Raw genomic sequence first — 24,459 nt, forward strand, 5'->3', positions numbered from 1 at the left:
TACTGGGCCCTCATACAAAAAGAAATACAGAGTACATTTACATTTTTTATACTTGCATTAGAGATATGTTCACAAGTTGGGGAAAAACTAACATCTAAATAATTATTTCAAGTAAAATAAAAAACAGGCACTGGCCAAGGCAGAACAATAGGACCATAACACAGAAACATTATCAGGCTTTATGTTTACTGCTATCAAAGTGCTACCTGAGCTTTGTTAAAATGGCAAATCGGCATAGCCCTGCACATACCTATTTGTTTGGACAGAAAGATACAATGTATATGCTTGTGTCTCTGCATAGGTATACAGGTGTAAATATCTTAGGCAACAAATACACATGAAACTGAAATACAATATTAATGACAGAAGTATAAGCAGCATAGTGGAGGTAATAAAGATGGTACCAGATTGGGGCAAAACACTTGTTGGTTTGGAATAAAGAAAGGACTGTTAGCCAAGCTAACAGTTCCATACAAACAACTGTAAGAGGTTTTTCTCTTTGTGTAGGGTAAAATCCATTCAAAGCAGACATTAATAATCATGTTGTAGAAATGATTATAGAAAGATGTAGCACTGTATGCATCTTGGGGCCAGTATAAGCAGGGATTGTGAAACCAGTTCCTTATTTATTTTTCCTGGCCTCTTCCTCCTAGATCTTGTTCCCCCTCATGCCCCCTGACCGTCCAAGACTTATCTTCCTACTTTAACCCACTGAAATGTCCCCATCCTGAGGCAAATGAGATAATGCTTGTAAACATGCTCTATAAACTGAAAACGTAATATATAATTGCTACTATTATCACCATCATCTCATCTTTTGAGGGCCAAATTTTCTGTGTCTTCTCAGTTGAGATTCTCACTAAATTAAGATGCCATTCTATTCTGAGAGCAGACAGGTTATTCCACCTCCCTTACCTTTCCCTACGTCTACTCACTATCCTTCCACTGCTCTCCTGTCCCAGCTAACAGCTGGAGGTACCACACAGGAAAATGACAAGAATCTGTGTGTACTGATGCCAGGTTAAAACGAGAGGTAGACTGAGGCTCCCCACTCCTCACATGCCAAGCTGGCAGCTAATGCCCTTCATGTAACACACAGTAGTTCAGGGAGTAAACAGGGGAGATGTGTCTAGCACTGTACAAGGCTGGCGTGGCCAAAACCAATTGTTTTTGAAGGGGTCATGACTCCTGATATTAACCTCATGGGAAATTTGAAAAATTGCTTCAGATTCTACCTGCTCAAATTGAGATCTCCTTCGGCGAGAGGGGTAATTCTTCATCATCCAGTGTAGCCTCTTTGGATCCTGGGGTCTCCCAAAATGCTGTTCTCAACATTGACCCCTCAAGGGTTGTAGGAAGACAGACAGCCATAAACACATTTCAGAGGCGAAGTATACAATGCAAATGACACATGACACATTGCAAAAATGAGATGAAGAAAGGGAGGGATGGGAGATGGGGGTGCATGAAGGCTGTGGGCCTCCCAGAAAACTCTTAAAGCCCTTACCAGGTCAGAAGTGCCATTGATACAAAAGAGACACTCAAGGCTAGAAGAACAGGTTCTGCAAAGACCAAATCTGAAACCATGTCTGTGTGTTTGCGAATGTAGAAATCTGAAGGCTATCGTGTGAGGGTTTACCGGTTATATAAGTTTATATGGATTATAGTTCTACCTTTGAGTTGGCTGAAAAAACAATAAATAGTAAAATGTGTACCTTTAGGTACAAAGACAACCAAGAAAAACACCGTACCTGCAAACCCAGTATGAGAAAAAGCCCTGATAAACCCAAGTGAAGGGTAATCTCAGATTTTCACACACCCATTACCCGCCTCAAAGAGCCCTCCTTTTTAATAGGGTGATAATAAGACTTGTTGGAGAAGCCAGAAAGCCTATGTTGTAGAGAAAGAGTTGAATTCAAAAAGGTGCAAACAAAGGTAACGCAAGTCAAGACGCCAAGTTTTCCTTCTAATACACCCTGAGGCCCGACAGTGGACTGCTTTGTCTCTCTCCTTTCCCCTTCCCTGACAATCCTGCTGAAATGACCACTTTAACCAGAGGAGGGTGTGCAGCCCCTCCTGCGAGGTTTGCCAAGGGCTCTTACCCTTCCCCACCCACAGTCGGCCCCGGACACCAGCGGCGTTCAAGTCCTCCCCCTACCTGAAGGATGTATCCTCGGACATAGTCCCGCAGAGTCCAGCCAAGGCCATGCAGTATGTGCAGTACCTCCTCTTGCTTCAGGACACTGAAGAGACGGTCCAGCAGGATCTTTAGCCGCACAGGCACCGCTTGTGTCCCATAGAGCATCAGGCTGCTGATGTCAAACACGACGTTGGACTGCACAATCTCCACTTGGGTGGGGTGGTACAGGTGCTGCGTGCTGAGCTTATCCAAGGCTGTGGTGGTCCCGCCAAAGTTCCAGAGATGGGGGTGTTGAAAATAAAGAGATAAAGAGAGAGAATAGGAGTTAGAAATATTGCTGGAAGTTACCAGGGCTCCATTTCTACACATGAATGTTCGCCATAGGTGTTTAAGCAGGATCTTGCAAAGAAAATAGTTCTCTGACACCTCCTTTCTGTTCTACCCCTTTTCTTTCCTATTTTTTAAATTCGATGTGTTTATAAATTGCAGGCAACAACAAATACAAAACACATTCAACTTTAAGATAAAGGGCCACTGAGGATGTTTTTAAATGACCGTGGCTGGTGCTAAAGACCTCATTGATTTGTTAACTGAACTGTGTTTCAACCCAAGTTACGATGGTGTCCCCTACCCCCCACCAAAAACAAAACAAAACAATTCCTAACTCATGCCATACGGGGAGGCTCAGTCAATATCACTTTTCTGAATAAGATTCACCCCTTATAATACCTGAATGGCTAAAGAAGAGGAAGAGAGTGTTCTTTAGACGATAGGGATGAAAGACCTAATTTGGAGGGAATAAGGAAAGCTGACATCTGTGTGGAGGGCTAGTAATTTAAGTCAAGTAATATCAGCTATAGGGGGTTATCCAAAAACCTAGTTCTCCCAATTTCTCTCGTTAGTCACCTGTTAGATAGCTTTTGTGTTCACTGGCATGTTTTCTGAAAGTTGTTCAGGATAAAAAGGAAAATGAAAGTCATAATTTTAAAAAGAAAGAACAAGTCACTTTGTTAATAGCTCTAAAGGTATAGATGAAAATGGAAACAAATGACAAACCAACATTTGGGAATTTCTGGTGTATTTTCAGCTAACTGTATTATCTCAGCAGAAAAAGCTGAGGATGGCCATTCTCAGAGTAAACACTTTTAATAAAATGAAAATTTCAACAATTGGGTGCTTTTTCTCCTCAAATTTAAGAAACGCCATCTCTTCTCTAGAACTAAATGCCAAAATAAGGTCATAAATTCTAGTTCCCATCCATATCTGAGTTACTGTACACCCTATTGCTGATAATATAATTACATTTTGCCTCAGTTTCTCAAGCAATAACACTGTCTTATCTGTAGGGCTTAAAGAGATGCTGCAAAGATTAGTGAGATAACGAGTGAGAGGCACTCTAAACTCCTTAGAGAACACAAAAGGCATTCAAAACTGTCAGAATTATATGCATATGCCCATTTAGGAATTAAACAAGATGAACACATAAGCCTGAAGGATGGTCATCTAACCTCATGAGTCAGGCAAATGAGTATCAGCCAACATCTAGGCTCAAGTCATAACTACACCTAAGTTATGTACCTAAGGTTTCTGTAAATTCTAAACTACTGTGTGGCCTTTCTCAGCTGCTTTTCCTAACACCTTATCCCTAATGGTATGGGCTACACTACATGTGCATTCTCAGCAGCTCCTATTTTACTACAGCAATATTACTGCATAATAATGGAGGAATTTAAAAGTGCGTGCACACAGATTTTTTAGTATTTCATATGTATTTTTTCAGGGCTCCTCCTCCACTCTCATTTCCTCCTGACTTGTGGTCACCAGAGAGTTCATGTACTCTTGATAAATTGCTTTCTAACATCCACAGTGTAAAGGCCCTTATCATTTACCCGCTGGCTTCATTCAACACATTTACTCCCAGGAATACTTTGTCAAAGAGTTCGGGTTTTCTCATACTTCATTTCTTGCAGCTGATTTGTCTGATCTTCCCTATTCTAGTGGTTAAGTCAACTTTGAATAAATAGCCTTAAAAATTAATTTAACGTTTGGGAAAGATAAGGGATTCACAAGCCTAGGGATTGAAGTTTTCTCTCACTCCACAGGGCATTTAGACTGCAAAAAAGCAGGGATGGGGTATTACTATCCCTGTTCTTCTTCAAGTACAGCTTAACTACTCAGCCTTCTGATGAGTGGCTGCTCTGCTAACAGAATCCAGTGACCAGATCGGGGGGATCTGCTCCTCCTCCATTTCCCTTCATCAGCTCTCCTCAACCGTATCAGATAGTTCTTTACAAAACAGACTTCTATGACAACAGCAAATATGAAACTGACAGGAGTCAGTAGAAAGGAAATAAAATGACACAAAATCCTGATTTTTGTGCATGTACTTGGCACCTTGCATCTCTGCATTAAGTACATGCAGGTGTGTGTGCAAATGCGTTCAAATTGTAGGTGAAAAAAACCATAATCACTCTCTCTCCCACTCATTAAAAAATGTTGGTTGTTTTATTTATTTATTTTTTTTAAGATGGAGTCTCGCTCTGTCGCCCACGCTGGAGTGCAGTGGCGCGATCTCAGCTCACTGCAAGCTCCACCTCCCAGTTTCATGCCATTCTCCTGCCTCAGCCTCCAGACTAGCTGGGACTACAGGCACCCACCACCACGCCTGGCTAATTTTTTTTTTTTTTTTTTTTGTATTTTTAGTAGAGGCGGGGTTTCACCGTGTTAGCCAGGATGGTCTCGATCTCCTGACCTCGTGATCTGCCCGCCTCAGCCTCCCAAAGTGCTGGGATTACAGGCGTGAGCCAACACACCAGGCCAAGGTTGGTTGTTTTAAAGATGAAGAGGACTAAACTGTTAAGGGTACAGAAGAAAAGAGAGAATCGTTAGAGAATTAAAAGAGCACAGAAAGAACAAAAATATTTCCCTAGATATGCTTTTGAGAACACCTGAGACTGAGGATATTATAAGGACACTAGTTGATTCTTCTTCATAAGTATACCATATGTTAGTAAGTAGGAATACAGCTGGGCAAGGTGGTTTACACCTGTAATCCCAGCACTTTGGGAGGCGAGATGGCAGACTGCCTAAGCCAAGAGTTCAAGACTGGCCTGGGCAATGTGGTGAAACTCCCACCTCTACAAAAAATGGAAAAATTAGCTGGGCATGGTGGCGCCCACCTGTGGTCCCAGCTACTCGGGAGGCTGGAGTAGGAGGATCATCGGAGCCCAGGGGAGATCCAGGCTGCAGTGAGCCATGATTGTATCACTGCATTCCAGCCTGGGCAACAGAGTGAGACCCTGTCTCAAAAAAAAAAAAGAGAAAAGTAGAAAAACTGTTACAAACCACATAAATATACAGCAAAGGTCAACAACTTATTCTATAATGGCCAGATAGTAAATATTTTAGGTTTGTGGGTTATGCATTCTCTTTCACACCTATTCACCTCTGCTGTTATAGCAAGAAAGCAGCCATACACAGATAAGACTTAAACTATTAGGTGTGTCAGTGTTCCAATAAAACTGTACTTAGGCCAGGTGCAGTGGCTCACACCTGTAATCCAAGCACTTTGGGTGGCCAAGGCAGGAGAATTGCTTGAGCCCAAGAGTTTGAGATCAGCTTAGGCAACACAGTGAAACCCTGTCTCTACAAAAAAATAAAAAATTAGCCAGGCACACCTGTAGTCCCAGCTACTTGGGAGGCTGAGGTGGGAGGATTGCTTGGGCCCTGGGGGTCAAGGCTGCAGTGGAGCAATGATTGTGCCACTGCACTTCAGCCTGGGTAGAAGAGTAAGACCCTGTCTCCAAAAGCAAGCAAACAAACAAACTTTATTTACACAAACAGACACCTCACCAGCTTTGTTTGGGCCCTGATGATGATGAAAAGGTGGGCTAGATATTTAATGGAAGTCAATAGCAGATCACAAAAAAGCTCTAAGAGTGTGCTTTAGGAAGCAGTTACCTAGGAGATGAGCCATAGATGAAGACTTAAAAAATACTAAACTGGGCCAGGCACAGTGGCTCACACCTGTAATCCCAGCACTTTGGGAGGCTGAGGCGGGTGGATCACGAGGTCAAGAGATCAAGACCATCCTGGCCAATATGGTGAAACCCTGTTTCTACTAAAAATACAAAAATTAGCTGGGTGTGGTGGCGCACGCCTGTAGTCCCAGCTACTCAGGAGGCTGAGGCAGGAGAATCGCTTGAACCCGGGAAGTGTAGGTTGCAATGAGCCAAGATCACGCCACTGCACTCCAGCCTGGCAACAGAGCGAGACTCCATCTCAAAAAATAAAAATAAAAATAAACTGCCTAACTTGCAAATTTCAGCATAAACATATCATCAAAGATTATGATTTGTCAAATTTCTTGAATATATCAAAATTGTCTGCTTTACAATTACTAGATCATATCGATCATATCGAGTCACCAAGTTGTGACAGCTTTTGGGGAAGTACCCCTAGAACTAGGATACATGATGATTTTTTAAGTGGCATAAAATCTGTAAGCTGAAAACTGGACTGCTGCCTAATTTCATGATCTTCATATATCTGACTGTGGAGGAGTCAGGTATGGATCCTGTAGGGTGAGGAATATGAGTCAGGCCAATGGGGCTGCGGAAAAGGTAGGTCAAGAACTCATTCATCAGGATGGAGTGGGAAAAGATGTCACCTACTTCAATATATTATGGGCCTAACCATCTGCTGATTTGTCCCATATCAATGGTATTGTCAAGATTCATTTTCAGGCCAGGCACCATGACTCACACCTGTAATCCCAGCACTTTGGGAGGTTGAGGTGAACGGATCACCAGAGGTCAGGAGTTTGAGACCAGGCTGGCCAACATGGGGAAACCCTATCTTTACTAAAAATACAAAAATTAGCCGGGCATGGTGGCATATGCCTGTAGTCCCAGCTACTTGGAAGGCTGAGGCAAGAGAATGACTTGAACCCAGGAGACGGAGGTTGTAGTGAGCCGAGATTGCACCACTGCCCTCTAGCCTGGGCGACAGAGTGAGACTCCGTCACAGGATTTAGGAAAAAAAAAAAAAAAAAAAAAAAAAAGATTCATTTCCAAATGAAATCTAACCAGAAGTTGCATATACAAAATATATAAAAGTGAAGCTGCTCTAGGTGAAGCTGGAGTAATCATGGGTTAGAGAACATCCAATCATGTATTACTCCCTTTTTCTCTTCAACTCGCTTAAGTATCTCAGTGGGCTGAACCTTGGAAGTACAGTTTGAAACGCCCTTTTCTCTATAGTGAGTTGATACCAATTTTTTGCCTGATCTGTGTCCACTCCCCTTCATTCTGGTAATAGAAGCTACATTTCCTTTTGGGAACTTGTCCCTTACACTCAACACCAGTATTTCTTTCTTTTCTGTTTTTTGTTGTTGTTGTTGAGACAGGTTCTAACTCTATGACCCAGGCTGGAGTGCAGTGGCAAGATCTCGGCTCCCCAAAGCCTCCATCTCCTGGGACTCAGTCTCTCAAGTAGCTAGGACTAGAGGTGCATGCCACCATACCCAGCTAACTTTTCTGTATTTTTTTTTGTAGAGATGGGGTTTCCCCATGTTGTTCAGCCTGGTCTCGAACTTCTGGGCTCAAGTGATCCACCTGTCTCGGCCTCCCAAAGTGTTGGGATTACAGGCATGAGCCACCATACCCAGCCAATACCAGTATTTCATAGAACTGAATATTCCTTAGCCAGGCCTAGAAAACCAGTCTGCTCCAGCACCCTGACCATAACAACTGGTTCAAGAATAGGCAAGTGACCCAAGTCTGGGCAGTGTGATTGAATCCAGGAATTTACTTAGAACTACTGGGAATTTCTTCTCTTTCCTCTAAATTTGTACCTAATGAATATGCTTGAGAATGCAAATCACATGAAGAAGAGATAGGCTGCAAGACGATCTGACAAATATCTAGTACTGATAATATTGTTTGATTCAGAAGATTTGGTAGTGCTTTGAGGCTGGTACTATCCCTGGAATTTTCTGTTATATGAGCCAACAAAATCTGTCTGTCCTTGTCCCTCCACTACCTCTCCCTCTCCCCTCTACCTTTTTCTCACTGTCTACTTGAAGTCACGTTCTGTAAGTTGGAACTAAAAGAGTTCCGTTACAACTACCCTTTGAGGTACTTTTCTAGCTGATTAAAAAGTAATTTCAAGGTCAGGTATGGTGGCTCATGCCTGTAATCCCAGCACTTTGGGAGGCCGAGGCGGGCGGATCATGAGGTCAAGAGTTCGAGACCAACCTGGCCAATATGGTGAAACCATGTCTCTACCAAAAATACAAAAATTGGCCAGGCACGGTGGCACGCACCTGTAGTCCCAGCTACTCTACTCAGGAGGTTGAAGCAGGAGAATCGCTTGAACCCGGGAGGCAGAGGTTGCAGTGAGCTGAGATTGTGCCACTGCACTCCAGCCTGGGTGACAGAGCAAGACTCCATCTCAAATAATAATAATAATAATAATGATAATAATAATTTCAAAGTAGTGGTCGGTGTTCAACTAAAAGTATGTTAGTTCCAGGCTGAATGCAATTCACAATTTCTGCAATGAATGGAATGAAGAGTATTCTAAACAATTTCACCTCTTGTACAAATTTACAAAGAGGGATGAATGCCTTCAATAGCATTAATAAGGAAAAATAATGGTGAGGAAGAGTATAAAGAAAATAACCCTTTAAGTACCAACTACATATCAGGTATCATTCTACAGCAAATTTGTCCAAACCATGGCCCAGGACGGCTTTGAATGCGGCCCAACACAAATTCATAAAGTTTCTTAAATGAGACTTTTTTTGCCATTTATTGTTAGCTTATCAGCTATCGTTAGTGTGTTAGTATATTTTATGTGTGGCCCAAGCCAATTCTTCTTCCATTGTGGCCCAGGGAAGCCAAAAGATTGGACATCCCTGTTCTAGGGGCTATTAGCTCATTTAATCCTTCAATTAAAAAGCATACAAACACAGTATTGTTATTACTGCTTATTCTGAGATTATAGGCTCAATCAGGTTAGGTAACTGGCCTAAGGTCACTTAGCAACTTCACTCAAGAAAATTCTGTTTTCACCTCATGTTCGAATAAATAGTCAATATGAAACCTGCAAGTCCTCATCATGTTGGAAGTCCCTAACTACCAGCAATCTGGGCTACTTGCCCACCACTCTGCTGAAGCAAGCATTTCAAAGGTCACCAACACCTGCCTTTCTGTGAAATCCAATAGCTTTTTTCCTTCATTATTCTCCACAGTCTCTCCATAGCAGCTGACCTTATTGATCACCACTCCTCCTAAAATGCTCTTCTCCTTCATTCATGCATACATTCATTTATTCACCAGCACCTATTAACTTATCTCTGAGGTACGTGCTGTATGCAGATGCAAAAGTAATTTATGCTGTGGCCTCCACCTTCAAAAGCAGACAGATGTAGGCAATATAAATGCCATAAAAAAGATTTGACAAAGTACCGTGGGACACAGAAGAGAGGGCAATGCTGCCGGGAATGCAGTCTCCTAACTCGGAAGTCAGCAAGCAAGAAAGGAGGAGGAGAGTACTGTAGGTAGACGGAACTAAGGCAGTGATTCTCACTCATTGTGTGCATCAGAATCAAATGGAGGACCTGTTAAAACAGACTGCTGGGCCACCTCCCCCAGAGTTTCTGATTCACTGGGTCTGGGCATCAAGAATCTACATTTCTAACAAGTCTCCAGAAGATGCTGATGCTACTGGCCAGGATCATACTCCGAGAATCACCGAATTAATGGGTATGTGTTAGGGAATCATCTAAAGAATGTAACGCTTGCAGCAAAATAGTTGGAAATTAGTCCAAAAAGATCAGATTAGCAGACTGTAAGTAAGGAGCTGTATTTGTAAAGGCAAAGACCTGTGGAAAGCTTATAATTTTATTTCTTGTTAATAGGATTAGGAAAGTATTAAACATTCTATAAGAGGAAAATGGGTAGGTGTAGTGGTTCATGCCTGAAATCTCAATGCTTTGGGAGGCTGAGATGGGAGGATCACTTGAAGATAGGAATTGGAGATCCGCCTGGACAACACAGTGAAACCATGCCCACAAAAAAAAAAAAAAAAAAAAAAAAAAAATTAATGAGCCAGACAAGGACAAGTGTGGTGGAGCAAGCGTATAGTCCCAGCTACTTGAGGCAACAGAGACAGGAGGATCACTTGAGCCCAGGAGGCTGCAGTGAGCTATGATCCTGCACTGTACTCCATCGTGGGTGACAGAATGAGACCCCATCTCTAAACAGCAAAAGATTAAAAGATAAAAATGATTTTTAGTTTTAGATGTAAAATTCTGATAAGAGTGCAGAAGTTTAATTAAAGCAATAGTTGTCACATGGGAGACATAACACCTGTCCAGCAGGAACAGTGGCTGGTGAAGGTACTGGACGAACCTTGGCCACAGAGCCATAACCAACTAATGTAGGAAAGTTCAGAAGTAAGAGGGTTATTTTAACTTTGAAAATTGTGGCCGGGCTTGGTGGTTCATGCCTGTAATCCCAGCACTTTGGGATCACCAGAGGTCAGGAGTTTGTGACCAGCCCGGCCAATATAGTGAAACCACATCTCTACTAAAACTACAAAAATTAGCCAGGAGTGGTGGTGGACACCTGTAATCCCAGCTACTCGGGAGGCTGAGATAGGAGAATCTCTTGAACCCGGGAGGCGGAGGTGGCAGTGAGCCAAGACTGTGCTACTGCACTCCACCTGGGCAACAAGAGTGAAACTCCGCCTCAAAAAAAAAAAAAGAAAGAAAGAAAGAAAAGAAAAACCACAGCCTTTGAAAATTGCCCCAGATGATTATGACACATGTGCCCCGACTCACATACCACACTGAAAATTAGAGATAGAAACAGGAGCAGGGATGGCTTAGAGCCAAGTGAAGAGAGCAGGGCATTTTTGCATTACTCCACTGGGACATGACTTAATTCAGTGGACTTCTCAGTACAATATGCCTAAGCTCGGGGTGTAAAAAGGCCTTCCACGAGGTATGCAAACACAGGGACCCAATTTCCAGATCTTGCAGTTCCATATTTACTCTAAAACTGATCCACTTGAGAATGGGCCTCCAAGTACATGAAGATTATCCATTCTTGTTTCTCTTCTGAAAATTGTATGCTTCCTTCTTTACAAAATAAAGGTATATACTTGGCTTATATTCTACATGGTACACTGGCCCAGGGTGCAAAACTCTTCTAAGTGCTAAAATAATTCACAATTTGATTATTAAAAGAATTAATAGGCCAGCTGCAGTGGCTCACACCTGTAATTCCAGCACTTTGGGAAGCTGAGGCAGGTGGATTGTTTGAGCCTGGGAGTTCGAGACCAGCCTGGGCAACATGGTGAAACCCCATCTCTACAAAAAATACAAAAATTAGCTGAGCATGGTGGCACACGCCTGTAGTCCCAGCTACTCGGGAAGCTGAGGTAGGAGGATCACTTGAGCCCACGGAGGTCGAAGCTGCAGTGAACCGTGACTGAGCCACTACACTCCAGCCTGAGCAACAGAGTGAGACCCTGTCTCAAAAAACAAACAAACAAAAAACAATTAATAAAGGCTCATATTTCCCTGACTATACACAGATGAGTAAAGTGTAGCTAGATCTCATACAGGATTTAGGACTATGCTGGAATGTTCAGAATTCAGACATCATGTAAAACGGGCAATGATAATGAACTCTCCTCTTACATTCTTGTCTATTTTAGTAATGTATTGCTCTTTACAAAGCATCCTATGCGAGCAAAGCATGAGTGTCCAATAATGAAAATGGTCTCCCTCCTCGAACTCCACATATTCAAAGCTAAGATATTCTTTTCAACTATCTTCAACACTCATTCATCCCTAGGAGGCGTCATCACTTGGGAAGAAAAGCCCCTAAGCAAATGTAAGTGATGCCCACTCTTTTAAATTTGGTTTGAATATTTTCCTGTCCCTAAAAAATTTGTAGAATACAGTGAATTTTTATTAAGAAATTTTACCTAATTTCTTTCAGAAACTATGTTTATCATTTAGTAAGGTAGTTATAGCCTACATAATCAAATAATAGCAAAATATTTATCATTAATCGTTTTCATCTTAAAAGATTTTGAATACCTTCTACATACTAATAAAAATAACAGAATAAATTATAATCCGAATGTCAAAGCACTTAATTTTTAGCAAGTATGTAAGTTCCTCTTTCATTAAACATATAAAAACAGTTTGGTCATGATATCTAGCAAAATTGATAAATATTTTTATATATTACTCTTACCTAATTTTTTCCTAAAGTCCAACACTAAATTGTGTGATACACATGGAACCATATTTATAAAAGTGATATCATGACTTCTAACATACTTCTGATTTAATAAATAAGTTATATTTTATAGTACATAATTACTAATTAAGTAATGAGAAATAGCATGTCTATTATAAGCTGAATAAATAAATTTTACTAGCACCACATTTTATTCTGGACTGTTTTAGTAATGTATCATAAAAGATGCATTCCATAACTTATTGATATGTTTTTATAAGTTTTCTCAAAGTGCATTTATTTGAACTGAAATATGAACTCAGCTTTTTCTAATAAAAATTAAGTCAGATTTGTCAGCCTCACTGATCAAATATGATCATTTGACCATATCATTGGATTTGCCAATTAGGCTACCTGGTGGAAATTTTCATCAATTAAGATAGCTAAGTCTGCAACAGTAAGATAAAAGCATTTTGTTAAAAAAATTGCAGAAGTTATTTGAGTTAAAAACTAATACAGTATTTTTATTTTCTCAATCTTTTCTGGGTATACAGGGATAAACAACACGCCTCTAAACTGAAAACTAACAATTAAATGTATAGGGCAGGACTTGGTGGCTCATGCCTATAATCCCAGCACTTTGGGAGGCCTAGAAGGACAGATCACTTGAGGCCAAGAGTTCGAGACCAGCCTGGCCAACAGAGCGAAACCCTGTATCTACCAAAAAAATAAAAATAAATCATTATTTGATATAATTTCTTAAAGCCCTTTTCCATAAATTGAAAAAGAAATGACTATAACAATACCTGAGTAATACGTAGGATGGATGGTTTCAATTTCTTTGCTTTTAGCAAACCAATCAAGTGCTGTGTAATTTTTGGCATACAACTTGAAATGACTTCTAAGAAATGAATGACAATGTGATAACAAACCTCCTAGTCCCATGTATTCACGTGAACAGATGTCTCAGCAGTTAGAGCTGTAGAAATGAAAACTGGGAACAGAACTGATAGTGTAACTTTTCTCTTTTTTGTAATAAGTACTATTCATACATGGATACATGAACTAATCTGCGAAGAAAAAAAATTTATAGTCCCATCTATTTCACTGACAGATACTTCACTGACAGATACATTTCTAACAAAAATCCACTTTATGTTTAACGAATTGTTAAAATTTGTAATATTTATATTGCTTGGATTTTATCACTGTGATGACAATTTTTAAAATAAACTTTCTATTTCTAGATATTTTATTAATTTTCATTGTAGGCATGCATGTTAACTAATAAAAGACTTTCCAGTGAACATTTATGGTAATGTTATTTGTGGGAAAAGGATTGGAAACAATAGTTAAGTTTAAAAAATAATGACAGAAAGCAATGATTTCATGTTTCCAGTGCTTTTAAAAGGTGCTCGTTGTCTTCCAGATTGAAGACAAGAGTCTCTAGGGCCGGAGTCTAATCCCAGCTCTGCCACTTACTTGCTGTAAGATATTGGCAAGTAACTCAGCATACGAGAATGTTAGGGTAGTCCTTAGTTTTCAAAATTATTTTAAGTAAAAGGAAGCCAGTGACTTGAAGACCACAATCTTAATGTAAGGAGAAAGGAGAAGAAAGCATAAAATCAAGACCAAGCTAAGAAGTAGGAGGAAACACAGATGCTTGTAGTGAAGATGAGGCACAGCCACAAAATGATTGGGATTTCCCAGTTTGGAAGATCTGGAGGCAAAATCAACGATATTCAGAGGAAACATCAGGTTTCCAGACAAACTGCCGCTCCAGCTGCCCTCCTGTGATAATTTGCCCATAGGAATCCAACTATTGCTACACTATGCAGATGATCCCTAACCTTTAAATTTAGCTCTGCCCAAGCTCAACTCCAAACACATACTTGACTCCTTTTGCTGTGAGAGGTAGAACTAGGAAACTAGGCCAAAATATTTGAAACCAGACTTTTTCGTGTGTCATTTTCTCACAGGTGCTCATTGAGAAAATGTTCTAAATTCAAGAAAAAGGAAAACAAAAAGACAATTATCCGTAATCCCACCACCCAAAACAACGATTGTCCACATGTTGATGTATCTACATCTACTTTTCTCAATACACAACTTTATATAGTTGAGGTCATACTGTAGATAAAAGTTTCTATCTTGGTGGCAGTGTTGCCTCCCTTAACATTATCTAGCAAGAACATTCAAAATTATCTCTGACTAGTTTCCCTTGCTTCCCTAGGTCATCATCATCCTTAATCACTTTAAACTCTTCCATTGAGGTTTTTCCTGGATCAATTTCTTCTTTCTAGTCTAATTTATACCATTTTAGAGCAGGCTTTTAGACCTTCGTAACTTCATTACTCCAAGGGCTCCTAACTGATTTGGTTTCTCTCTGTTCTCACTGGCCTATTATGTGCTAAATAAAACCAAGTCAATCTTCTCAAAATACTGCTTAAAGTAAGTCTTTTCTCTGTTCAAAATTTCCAATGATGACCCCAGCCTCTTCACACACCTAACTACCCCACTTCTCTCTCGCCCACACACAAAATCCTTAACCTGGGCCAGAGGACCTTGGACAGATTGATTTACTTTCCAGCCTAGTAACTCTCTGACATGGACCCTCTGATCTGCCCAAAGTGAGGTTCCCAGCGCTTTCACATATTACTAGCACTTTACTATTTGGTCACTAAATGTGTATTTCCTGTCCCATGCTAGGTTTTAGAGATTTAGTGAAGAACAAAACAGCTATGATTTGGGCCCACTTGAAGTTAATACACTAGTGAAGAAAACAGACTTTTAAAAATTACACTGCAGGGCACAGTGGCTCATGCCTGTAATCCAGCACTTTGGGAGGCTGAGGTGGGTGGGTCACTTGAGCTCGAGTTTGAGATCAGCCTGAGCAACATGGTGAGACCCCGTCTCTACAAAAAATACAAAAATTAGCCAAGCATTGTGGTGCGCACCTATACTCTCAGATCCTTGGGAGGCTGAGATGGGAGGATCACTTGAGCCTGGAAGGTTGAGGCTGCAGTGAGCGAAGATTGAGCCACTGCACTCCAGCCTAAGCAAAAGAATGAGCCCCATCTCAAAAAAAAAAAAAAAAAAAAAGCAAAAAACAAAAAAACACATTAACACACAAAATTACACACTGGGTATGTGACATGAGAACATAATTTCAGTGGGGTGGGGGTCGGGTATTCCAGGCAAAGCCAATTCGGCAAGGATATGAACAAGAGAAGAACCCAAGATGACGCCAGAGAGATAAGCGAGGTTCCATCCGTAAAGCTGTATTTTCTCAGAATGTTTACTTTCAACGCTGTTCAAGTGTCTTTCTTTTTTCTTATTAACTCCTCTGACTACCTTTTCTTTCCCGTTTCAATGTATATTCTATTTTCTTTTTCCATGTAGCTTAGAGAGGCTCCCTCATATAAGAGGAAATGGACTCTACCATTTCCTGGGATCACTTATGTTCCTACTTATCTCAAGACCTTGATTTTGAGCAGCAACCATACCTGAAACAAAATCACTCAAGAGTGTTGAGTAATCATATTGTTGGATGGATGAACACAGTTAAGTGTATATAATAGAATAAAAAGCCATTATTCTATTTTCACTGGAAGGGTAAATGTATGATTCCACCATGCCACCAAATTCTTAATTTCATCCATGTCCCTTTCTCAACCCTTCTTTTGTTTTTGACAGCACCCCCTCACAGAATAAGTGAAGGTGGGTAATTAAGGCAATTTGGAAGGTAAGGTGGCGCTGCTGGCTAAGCAGGAATTCTGAGTAAACTTGGCATATTTTCTTTCTTACTAGGTCAAGTGTTATTTGGGAGATTACAATGCACTTTTAGTAGAAAAACAGGATAGAAGTCTAATATGGTTAAGGAAAATAATCTTAATTGCAAGGTACACAGACTGAATCATAATACACAGACTATGAAAATCATCTACAATAGTAGCACAAATCACTAGATCTGTGATCAATATGCTAGACTGATGGCCTTATAGCTATAGAAAAAGGTGTAGTATAGACCCTGGAAAGGGGTCAGAGAACAGTCACACAGTAAGACTGTGAGAAGAGCATCTATAAAGAAAGGATTATTTTTCTTTTGTAAAAGGCCTGGAGGAAAAACAAACAAAGGGTCAATTAACCTCTTTTTAGTATGCAGAATTTCATCTGGAAAAAGCAAAAGCTTTAACTGCAAGATAAGGATATTAGAAAAAAGGAAAAATTTCATACAATACAAGCTTCTTAAACTGTGAATGAGGTTACTGATGGGACATAATTTACTTAGATTTCCTTAAAATGCTAGAAACAGAGGCTTAAACTGGCAATTTTATGGCTATAAAACAAAGGAGAAATTGAGGCCTGGATATAATTTCAATAAATATTTTGATAAGAACTATAGTTTTCCAAAGGAACATGGTGGCTAAGCCACAGGACCCCAAAATGACACTTGAGTCTGAATGAAGAAAACTCATTTATGTGGGAACAGAATTGCCATAAGGACAACAGCTGGGATTTCTGTGCTTCATTAATGTATGTAATATAAATGTAAAATGAGTATAAAACATAATGCAAAATAGGTAATAAATGTAAAGTAATATGTACTTTTAACTATACTGCTAACTTAAAGAACAAAGTAATGTCCTTTATAAAATTCAGTTTTCAAATGTATAAAATAGTGCTGGGGGTGGGTGAGGGGTAGTTATAAAAGAACACATCTATCACATGAAATGTGAATAACAATTTTTTATTTCTATTTTAAATAACAGGAATTGCTCCTCAAACCTTCAAATAAATTAAAATAAATGTAAACCTGTAATTCTACAGACTTCACTTCCAATATTTTCTGTGAAGGTCACAGAAATAAGAACATATTCAGATACTTTTTTTTCTTAATGTAAGAGTATAAAAGTGCTTTTCACTGATCCTACAAAATTGGCTCTCAGTGATAGTTTATAGTTCTTAGTTTTCCACAACTTTTTTTAAACACAACTTTCCTTAAAAGTCAAATTCAAGTGACTTAGGTGGTTTCCACAGGAATATGCTCATTTCAGGTCCTGAGGTCCAGTGGAGTCCATCTAGCTGTTCAGGCATGGCAGTGTGAAGCTAACAGCCATTCAATAAGATAAGAAGTATGTGAAGTAGAATGATTTTTCAAAACCACCTACTTTGTAGAATAAAACAATTAAAAATCTGTATGAAAAGGGTCTAAATGGAAACCCGTTATTTCATTAATTTTCAGTCCTGCCCTGGATATTTTAAAAATTTTAATGCTAATTTGAAGTAATTTTACAAGTTAAAAAAGAAGGCTTATTCTTTTATTTTGGGAGAAAGCCAAGCGAGCCTTAAATTACAAGGCTAATTGTTTCGAGAACTCCGGGTCTCTTGCCTCAACTCCCTTTAGAATTCCAAATTACAAGCATCAAGTGGTCAGCTTTTGGGAGCTCTGGATCCTAGACTACTATTTTAATTTCCAATAGATTAACATTTAACACAGGTCTTTAGGGATTGTTTTTATGAAACTCTTTCCATGATTACTTTAAGAGTTCTAAAAGTTGTTAGCGATGAGATTTTTATTGGAGCAATTTCTGGGGTCATATTTTAAAGTTTTGCTTATTTACAAACAGAATATTTTTTACCACTCCTACCTCAAATGTCCAGGCCATAACCTCTGAATTTATGAGGGTGGTGGTTCTTCATTCTCGCTAATATGACCAATAATTTTCAATTATATCACACTTCATAATAAGCACACTATACCCAATATAATGATATGTCATTTCAATGTACCTAGCCCATGAACTTCCACAGGTTTAATGGGATTTTGCGTATTTAGAATTTCATCATAAAGGGGCCCTTTGGAATCATTATCACATCAATCCTTTCCCATTATAAGACTCAGCTCTCTTACCAGGCAAGAGCATCAGGGCTCAAGGCAAAGGCTTAGTCTACTCTTTAAGCTAGATCCTAATAAAAGCCTTAACACTTGGGGAGAACATTAATATAGGGCAATGATGACATATTAAAACTTTTTAGTGAATCAGGAGATCATGAAGGCAGGCAACAATTGTGATTAAGAGAAAAATTTCTTATGACTTGAAGTAATATTTAGATCTGCACATTTTATTCACTGCTTCTGGGGGAAAGAACTATGTAACTGGGAGCAAGTTAAGTACAAAATAACTCATGTTCCATTTAAGCCACAACTTTCTAACTCTAACTGTCGAGGTTGAATTAATTAGGATATTTAATACCAAGGCTTGCTTCTAGAGCTTTTTTTTTTTTAAAGATAAGAAGAAAATGAATGATATGTAGCTAAACGAGTTGATCCCCAAGTGTGGTGATAAAAACTGTCAACCCTTATGTACAAAGAGTTTATTTTTTTTTCTTCAGCAAATAGCATGTCAGTGTTTTTTAAAATGAATAAACTCCACTGAACCTCTACAAATCCTCATTACATTACTATACCTTATATACACTATGTGAATGGTCCTTGATTTTTTTTTCTTATCTCTTAATACATGAGGGATAATGTATAAATACTCTCATGGTTTATTATGAATGTAATTCCAAACTGTAGGGAGGGAAGAAGGACAAAAGTAGTTCCAATAAGCCCCACTGTCCTACGGATTTTAATCAACCTCAGTTGACATGTAGCTTTCAGGGTATGTGGATATATATACGCATATAGACACCCACAATTAGTCCAGGATAGAAGTTGAGCTCCACTTGAGACTATACAGCCAATATTTCAAACTGATTGGCATTTCCCCCTGTGGCCTTATGCATAATAAAGTCCTCAAAACAGACTTTGAAAAGCATTAAAGTCTGACTGAGGCACACATAAAAGTATTTCACCACTCGGTTGTTCAGAAGCTCTCTCTCCTGGCTCGTAGATTAAACAGGTTCTTGGTTATACTTATTCTCCTGCTTCTTCTTTCTCACATGGCCCACTTTTGGGGGCATACCTTTGCTCTTTTGCAGCAACTCCACATGAAGGTGGTAACAGGCAAAGAGAAAATTTTATCGCAAATTTGACAGTAGATCTAAGAAGAGATTTAGTAATTGAATCTACTTGCTGAAACTAGGTTTAGGAATTATTATTATTGCCACTGCTGTTCTATCCAATCTCCAGTTGCCTCAGCCAGCTTAAAGTTGGCTACACAAACCCTGCTTTATTCAGTTTATGTATCAATGGATTTAATACATAGTACACTGACTATAAAATATATCTCATTTTAAAAGTAACTATTGAGATTTGCTACCTGAATTAACTATGTACATCCTTTTATTAAACAAAAATACAAATTCTTCTGTAAGAAAATAATCACCCTACCCCCCAGTTATTCACTTTAAAGACTTAATTTTCTTAAAGGAGCATATATCTGTATAAGAATTTCGTTAAGCAAAAAGTGCAAAGGCAAGGCATATTTACTATTTGATAAAACATATGCTTTAAACTATCACATGTGAAAAAATATTTCAAAATTGAGAGTTGTGATATAAAAAGCCAGCATCTGGTAGGGAAATATCTAAAAGAAATAAATTATTATACTCAGTCTTTAAAAAAAAAAAATGAACGTCACCTTTGTATCACAAGTATTTTTTCCTCCTTCCCCCAGGAATTCAGGCTGAAATCTCATTCTAAATCTATAATCAATCCGTTTTCCCCACTGTAATCCCTTAAAATCTCTAGGCTATCACACACACTTTTGGCACTGATGTATGTTTTCTTCTGGATTGCTGGATTTGCTTAATGCATATATCAAGTATCAAACTGCTTTGTATCAGTAACTGGTGGGATAAAAAGACCCTATGTAAAGATTTGCTCATAAAAACGGGTTAAGAGGGCAGTCCTAGGGCTTAGGAAAAGTCTAACCTAACAAAATCTTAAATGCACAAGTAGAAAATGTTAAGAACTAAAGCAGTATCTGCTGATTTTTCCACTAATGTGATCAACATATGATTGAGCAGATAGGGAAACCTAAAGTTACCATCCCATTCTCTACTAGTGGGCTGTTTGACATGTATGAGTTATCAACAAGGCAGAAACTCTTTGGGATTTAGACCATTGGCAAAATGAAAGTATTTTATATCATCACACATATTTAATGGAGCGCAAACTTTCAGAAAAGAAGTGACGTCTCCTGAAATAATGTGAACAAAGAAACAGAAGGGAAATATTGGTTAGTGCTTTGAATTCTGTTTACTAATTTGATCATGATAGTAACCTTAATTTCTAATTAGAAAATGTCTAACTAGATAAGTTCAATTAATCAGCACCAACTGGCACAATCAAAAGAGTCAATACAAATTGTAAAATGTAGCAATTTTTCCTTGAGATATTTTACTGTATTTAAAAACCAGTAATAGAAAACACTTGCCAAATTCATTTAGTCTCTGACTGAGGCACACATATGTGATCTCCTAATTTACAGCTTGCACATACAGATGTTCACACTTAGTAAAAGGGCTTCTTAATAGCTTTTTTTAATTAAAAGTGTGTTGATAATAGGTGTTTTAAATATATCCAAACAACACAGCTGAACTGACAAATGCCTGTCTTCATGCCTCACCATGTCTCACATTGTAGCAAGATTTTATAAGAGAGAAAAGGTTATATGACTCAGTCACATATATATAGGATAAATGTTATCCCCCAAAAACTCCAAATGAAATCTTTCATTAATTTTTCTTTCTATGATCTGTTTCCAAGTAGAAAATGTTAGATAGCTACTCGGTTTATGTAGCCGAAAGCAGAACCACACAGCCGTTGCTTGCTGCCTGCAGTTTTTTTCCTTTGCAAAACTTTGAACCCCATCCAGCTTTGACACACTGCCTCTTCAGTTAATAACTATCAAGTTTCCCCTTGTCTCCTGTCTACTTTTCTTTGAGGCAATTGCGCACTCAGCACCCTGAGATAATAACACACATCTATAAGATAAAAGCAATGGCATTAATGTAATTGTCTGCCTCTGTCTCTTTAGCCTAATCTTTTTTTTCCTTCAGTTTTGACTGCTTGTGTGACACCTGTTTTTGTCTCCTCTGATCCTACGACAGGTTTTCCGCTGACAAGGTTTTTGCCTGACAGAGATTCTGCAGACAAGAACATAATAAAATATGAAGAACTGCTTGTCAGAGTTTCTGCCAATGCTCACATGAAATATAGAAAAAAAATGACTTTTTTTTAAGGGGCCCTGTGATGGTCGCTTTTGGCATGTCAGAAAAAAGACCTCCCTAGCCAAGTTCTCCAAGCCAAACAGGTGTTTTCTTTTATGTTGGAGGTTGATTTGTTTTTAAATTTTTACTGATAGGGGAAAACATGATTAGCCAAAAGGAGGCGGGTGGGTAATGTCTTACCCTCAAATTTTTGCAGGCAAAGGAATATAAAAAAACTGGAAAGTAGAAGGTATTTCACTCAAGATCTTATCTTCTGAATAAAACAAAAACACCAACATCTGTTAATGATTAAACAAATTTAACTTCTCTAAAATTTACTTCCTGGATATTTGGGCTACTAAAACCTCCCACTTACCTTTCACTTATTTTGTTGTCTGAAGACAGAGGGAAACAGCAAAGGTGAAAATAGAATTAGAACTGGAAAAGAAAAATGCACAAATGGAGATAAAGACAAGGTGTTTGTGGGCTGTGCTTATACCTTAAAATGGGAAGAGGCTGCTGGAAAAGCAAATGGCAATTAGGAATCTGAGTGAGACTTTTCCATAAGCTTAGAGTTTCAATAAACCTTTGTTCCACACACCACATGAGATGCTGCAGTCGGTTCCAGCACACAAAGATGAAGTGCCCTTCCTGAGCTTTCCAAGTCAGTGGAAGGATCAGTATTACCCAGAAACCTCTGGTCTCAGCAAAGTGTGTTGAGAAAATAAAGAAGGGAGCACTTAATTGCTCCGGGGGTGGGGAGTGGTGGTGGAGAGGGGAGTAAAGGGGTGGGAATCCCACTTTCTTGATGAACAAGGCACAGGAAAAACTGGCCAGGATCAATAGTGCAGCAAGCGTGAAAGTAACGAAAAACTGGGAAAGAGTTTACAGTGGTGAGTGAAGGGACAAGAGCCTGGATTTAAGGTGTTAGGATTCTCACACCAATTCTAACTACTCTGCCACCAAGCCACTTTAACCTAGGCTTTAGCTCTCCAAATATATTCTCTCACACCTAGAGCCTACAATTCCCATGTCTAACGGAAATATAATTTATGGCCAGGCACAGAGGCTCACAGCTGTAGTCTCAGTGCTTTGGGAGCCAATGTGGGAAGATCATTTGCATCTAGGAGCTTGAGACCAGCCTGGGCAACAAGATGAAACCCTATCTCTACAAAAAATACAAAAATTAGCTGGGCGTGGTAGCGCACACCTGTGGTCCCAGCTATTCAGGAGGCTGAGGTGGGAGGATTGCTTGAACCCAGGAAGGGGAAGTTGCAATGAGACGACATTGCGCCATTGCATCTGGGTGACAGAGCAAGACCTTGTCTCAAAAAAAAAAAAAAAAAAAGAAAGAAAAGAAATATAATTCAAGCCAAGATATAGAATTTTAATTTTTCTAGTTTCAAGTAAAACAGTAAAAAAGTGACATTTAAAAACATATTTGACACGATAAATAAACAATATTATCAATATGCAGACAATGGAAGAACAACTCTTAATGACTATTTTACATTCTTTTTTTAAATAAGATGACAGCTCCAAAATTTGGTGTACACTTTATACCTACAAACACATCTCAATTTGGACTAGCCACATTTCAAGTGTTCAAAGCCGTAACAGTGGCTTCCTTATTGGACAGCCAGGTCTAGAGTTGCCTTTACATTTCTTGGCGAGTAGAATCTATGGCCCAAGACTGTCCTTTCAATTAGATGGGTTTGCATTTAAATTTACAGTGTCACTTGACAGTACAGAAGGCTAAGAGGCCCATGAGGTCAAAGTGGGGATTTCCCTGGGTACCAGGGAGCAGCTGAAGGGAGAGAGGAATCTCACTACTGGGCCTTTTAACAAATACTGGTTACAAGTCTATCCCGTTGTGGTAATACTTAAAGTCATACTTAAAGCACTTCTTATACAATTCTTTGGGTATATGCGAACTAATAACAAATTAATTCAAGAAGCTCTTGAAGATATATAAACATCTACAAAGGCAAAACCTGGTAAGAAATGGGATGTATAAACAACATTTTAGGGCTCCCAGAAGATATTTCAGAGTTATCTTTGAAATACTGTACTTATCCAGCAATTTCACACTTCAGTAAAGAGGGGAGAGGAGTTAGAAGAAGTCACCATTTATGACACAATAGAGAAGGAAGAGTGGTTTAAAGGATCGACATATTGCTGAGGCATATGGGGTCCTTATGACCCAGCCGAATCTCCTACTTTATCCTGAGTAAAAAGAGAGGAGTTGAGTGTGTTTCATTTATAATCCCTTCAATTTGTGTTCTGCTTAACCTGGTGAACTCCAGTTAATTAAGATGCTCCTATAAACAATTAAGCTTCCTGTAGGATCGTTAGCAAGACATAAAAATTTATGATGTAATAAAATGCAATAAAATGATAAAGTGGTGAGCCCATCGAAGCACTTCACATGCAAAAAGATAGGTGTGAAAATAGGTAAAAGTAGCCTTAATCCTACCTAAAATTCACCTACTTATAGCTTTTGGATTTTTAGCAGGTAAATATTACTATAATTTATTTTAACTGGTGCAATTCTCAAAATGACTTTCGGTGTAAAATATTCCTTACTGTGTTCAAATAAGGGCTCAAATGACATTTTAGGGGAAATGGAAGGTATGGAACTATACTGGATTTGCTGGGGAAAACAATTTCACCTACGGAACACTTGGTCCAACAGCCAAAAGAACTGGTGACCTGACCTCTGCAACTGCATACTGAAAATAACCTTCCCTGGAAGGAGAAATAGTTTCATCCCATCACATTCCACATTCATACCTTAAGGGAGACACTAGATATTATCGTTAATATTGATGTTTAATATTATTTTATTGACTTAGCAATAACAATACTAGCTCCTAAAATTGTTGTGCCAGAATA

General features: G+C 39.0%; 1 protein-coding gene across 2 annotated transcripts in view; it reads right to left on the minus strand.

Moving 5' to 3' along the window:
- The window catches only part of BNC2 (basonuclin 2), a 456,158-nt gene that overhangs the window by 131,430 nt on the left and 300,269 nt on the right, over nt 1–24,459 (minus strand). For both annotated transcript variants that reach the window (XM_003260408.2, XM_030817343.1), the window contains one exon: nt 2,159–2,394. In XM_003260408.2, coding sequence (XP_003260456.1) covers nt 2,159–2,394 — 236 coding nt within the window. The remainder of the gene's footprint in view (nt 1–2,158; nt 2,395–24,459) is intronic.

The sequence above is a fragment of the Nomascus leucogenys genome, chromosome 1a (genome assembly GCF_006542625.1).
Source record: "Nomascus leucogenys isolate Asia chromosome 1a, Asia_NLE_v1, whole genome shotgun sequence".
NCBI lineage: Eukaryota > Metazoa > Chordata > Mammalia > Primates > Hylobatidae > Nomascus > Nomascus leucogenys.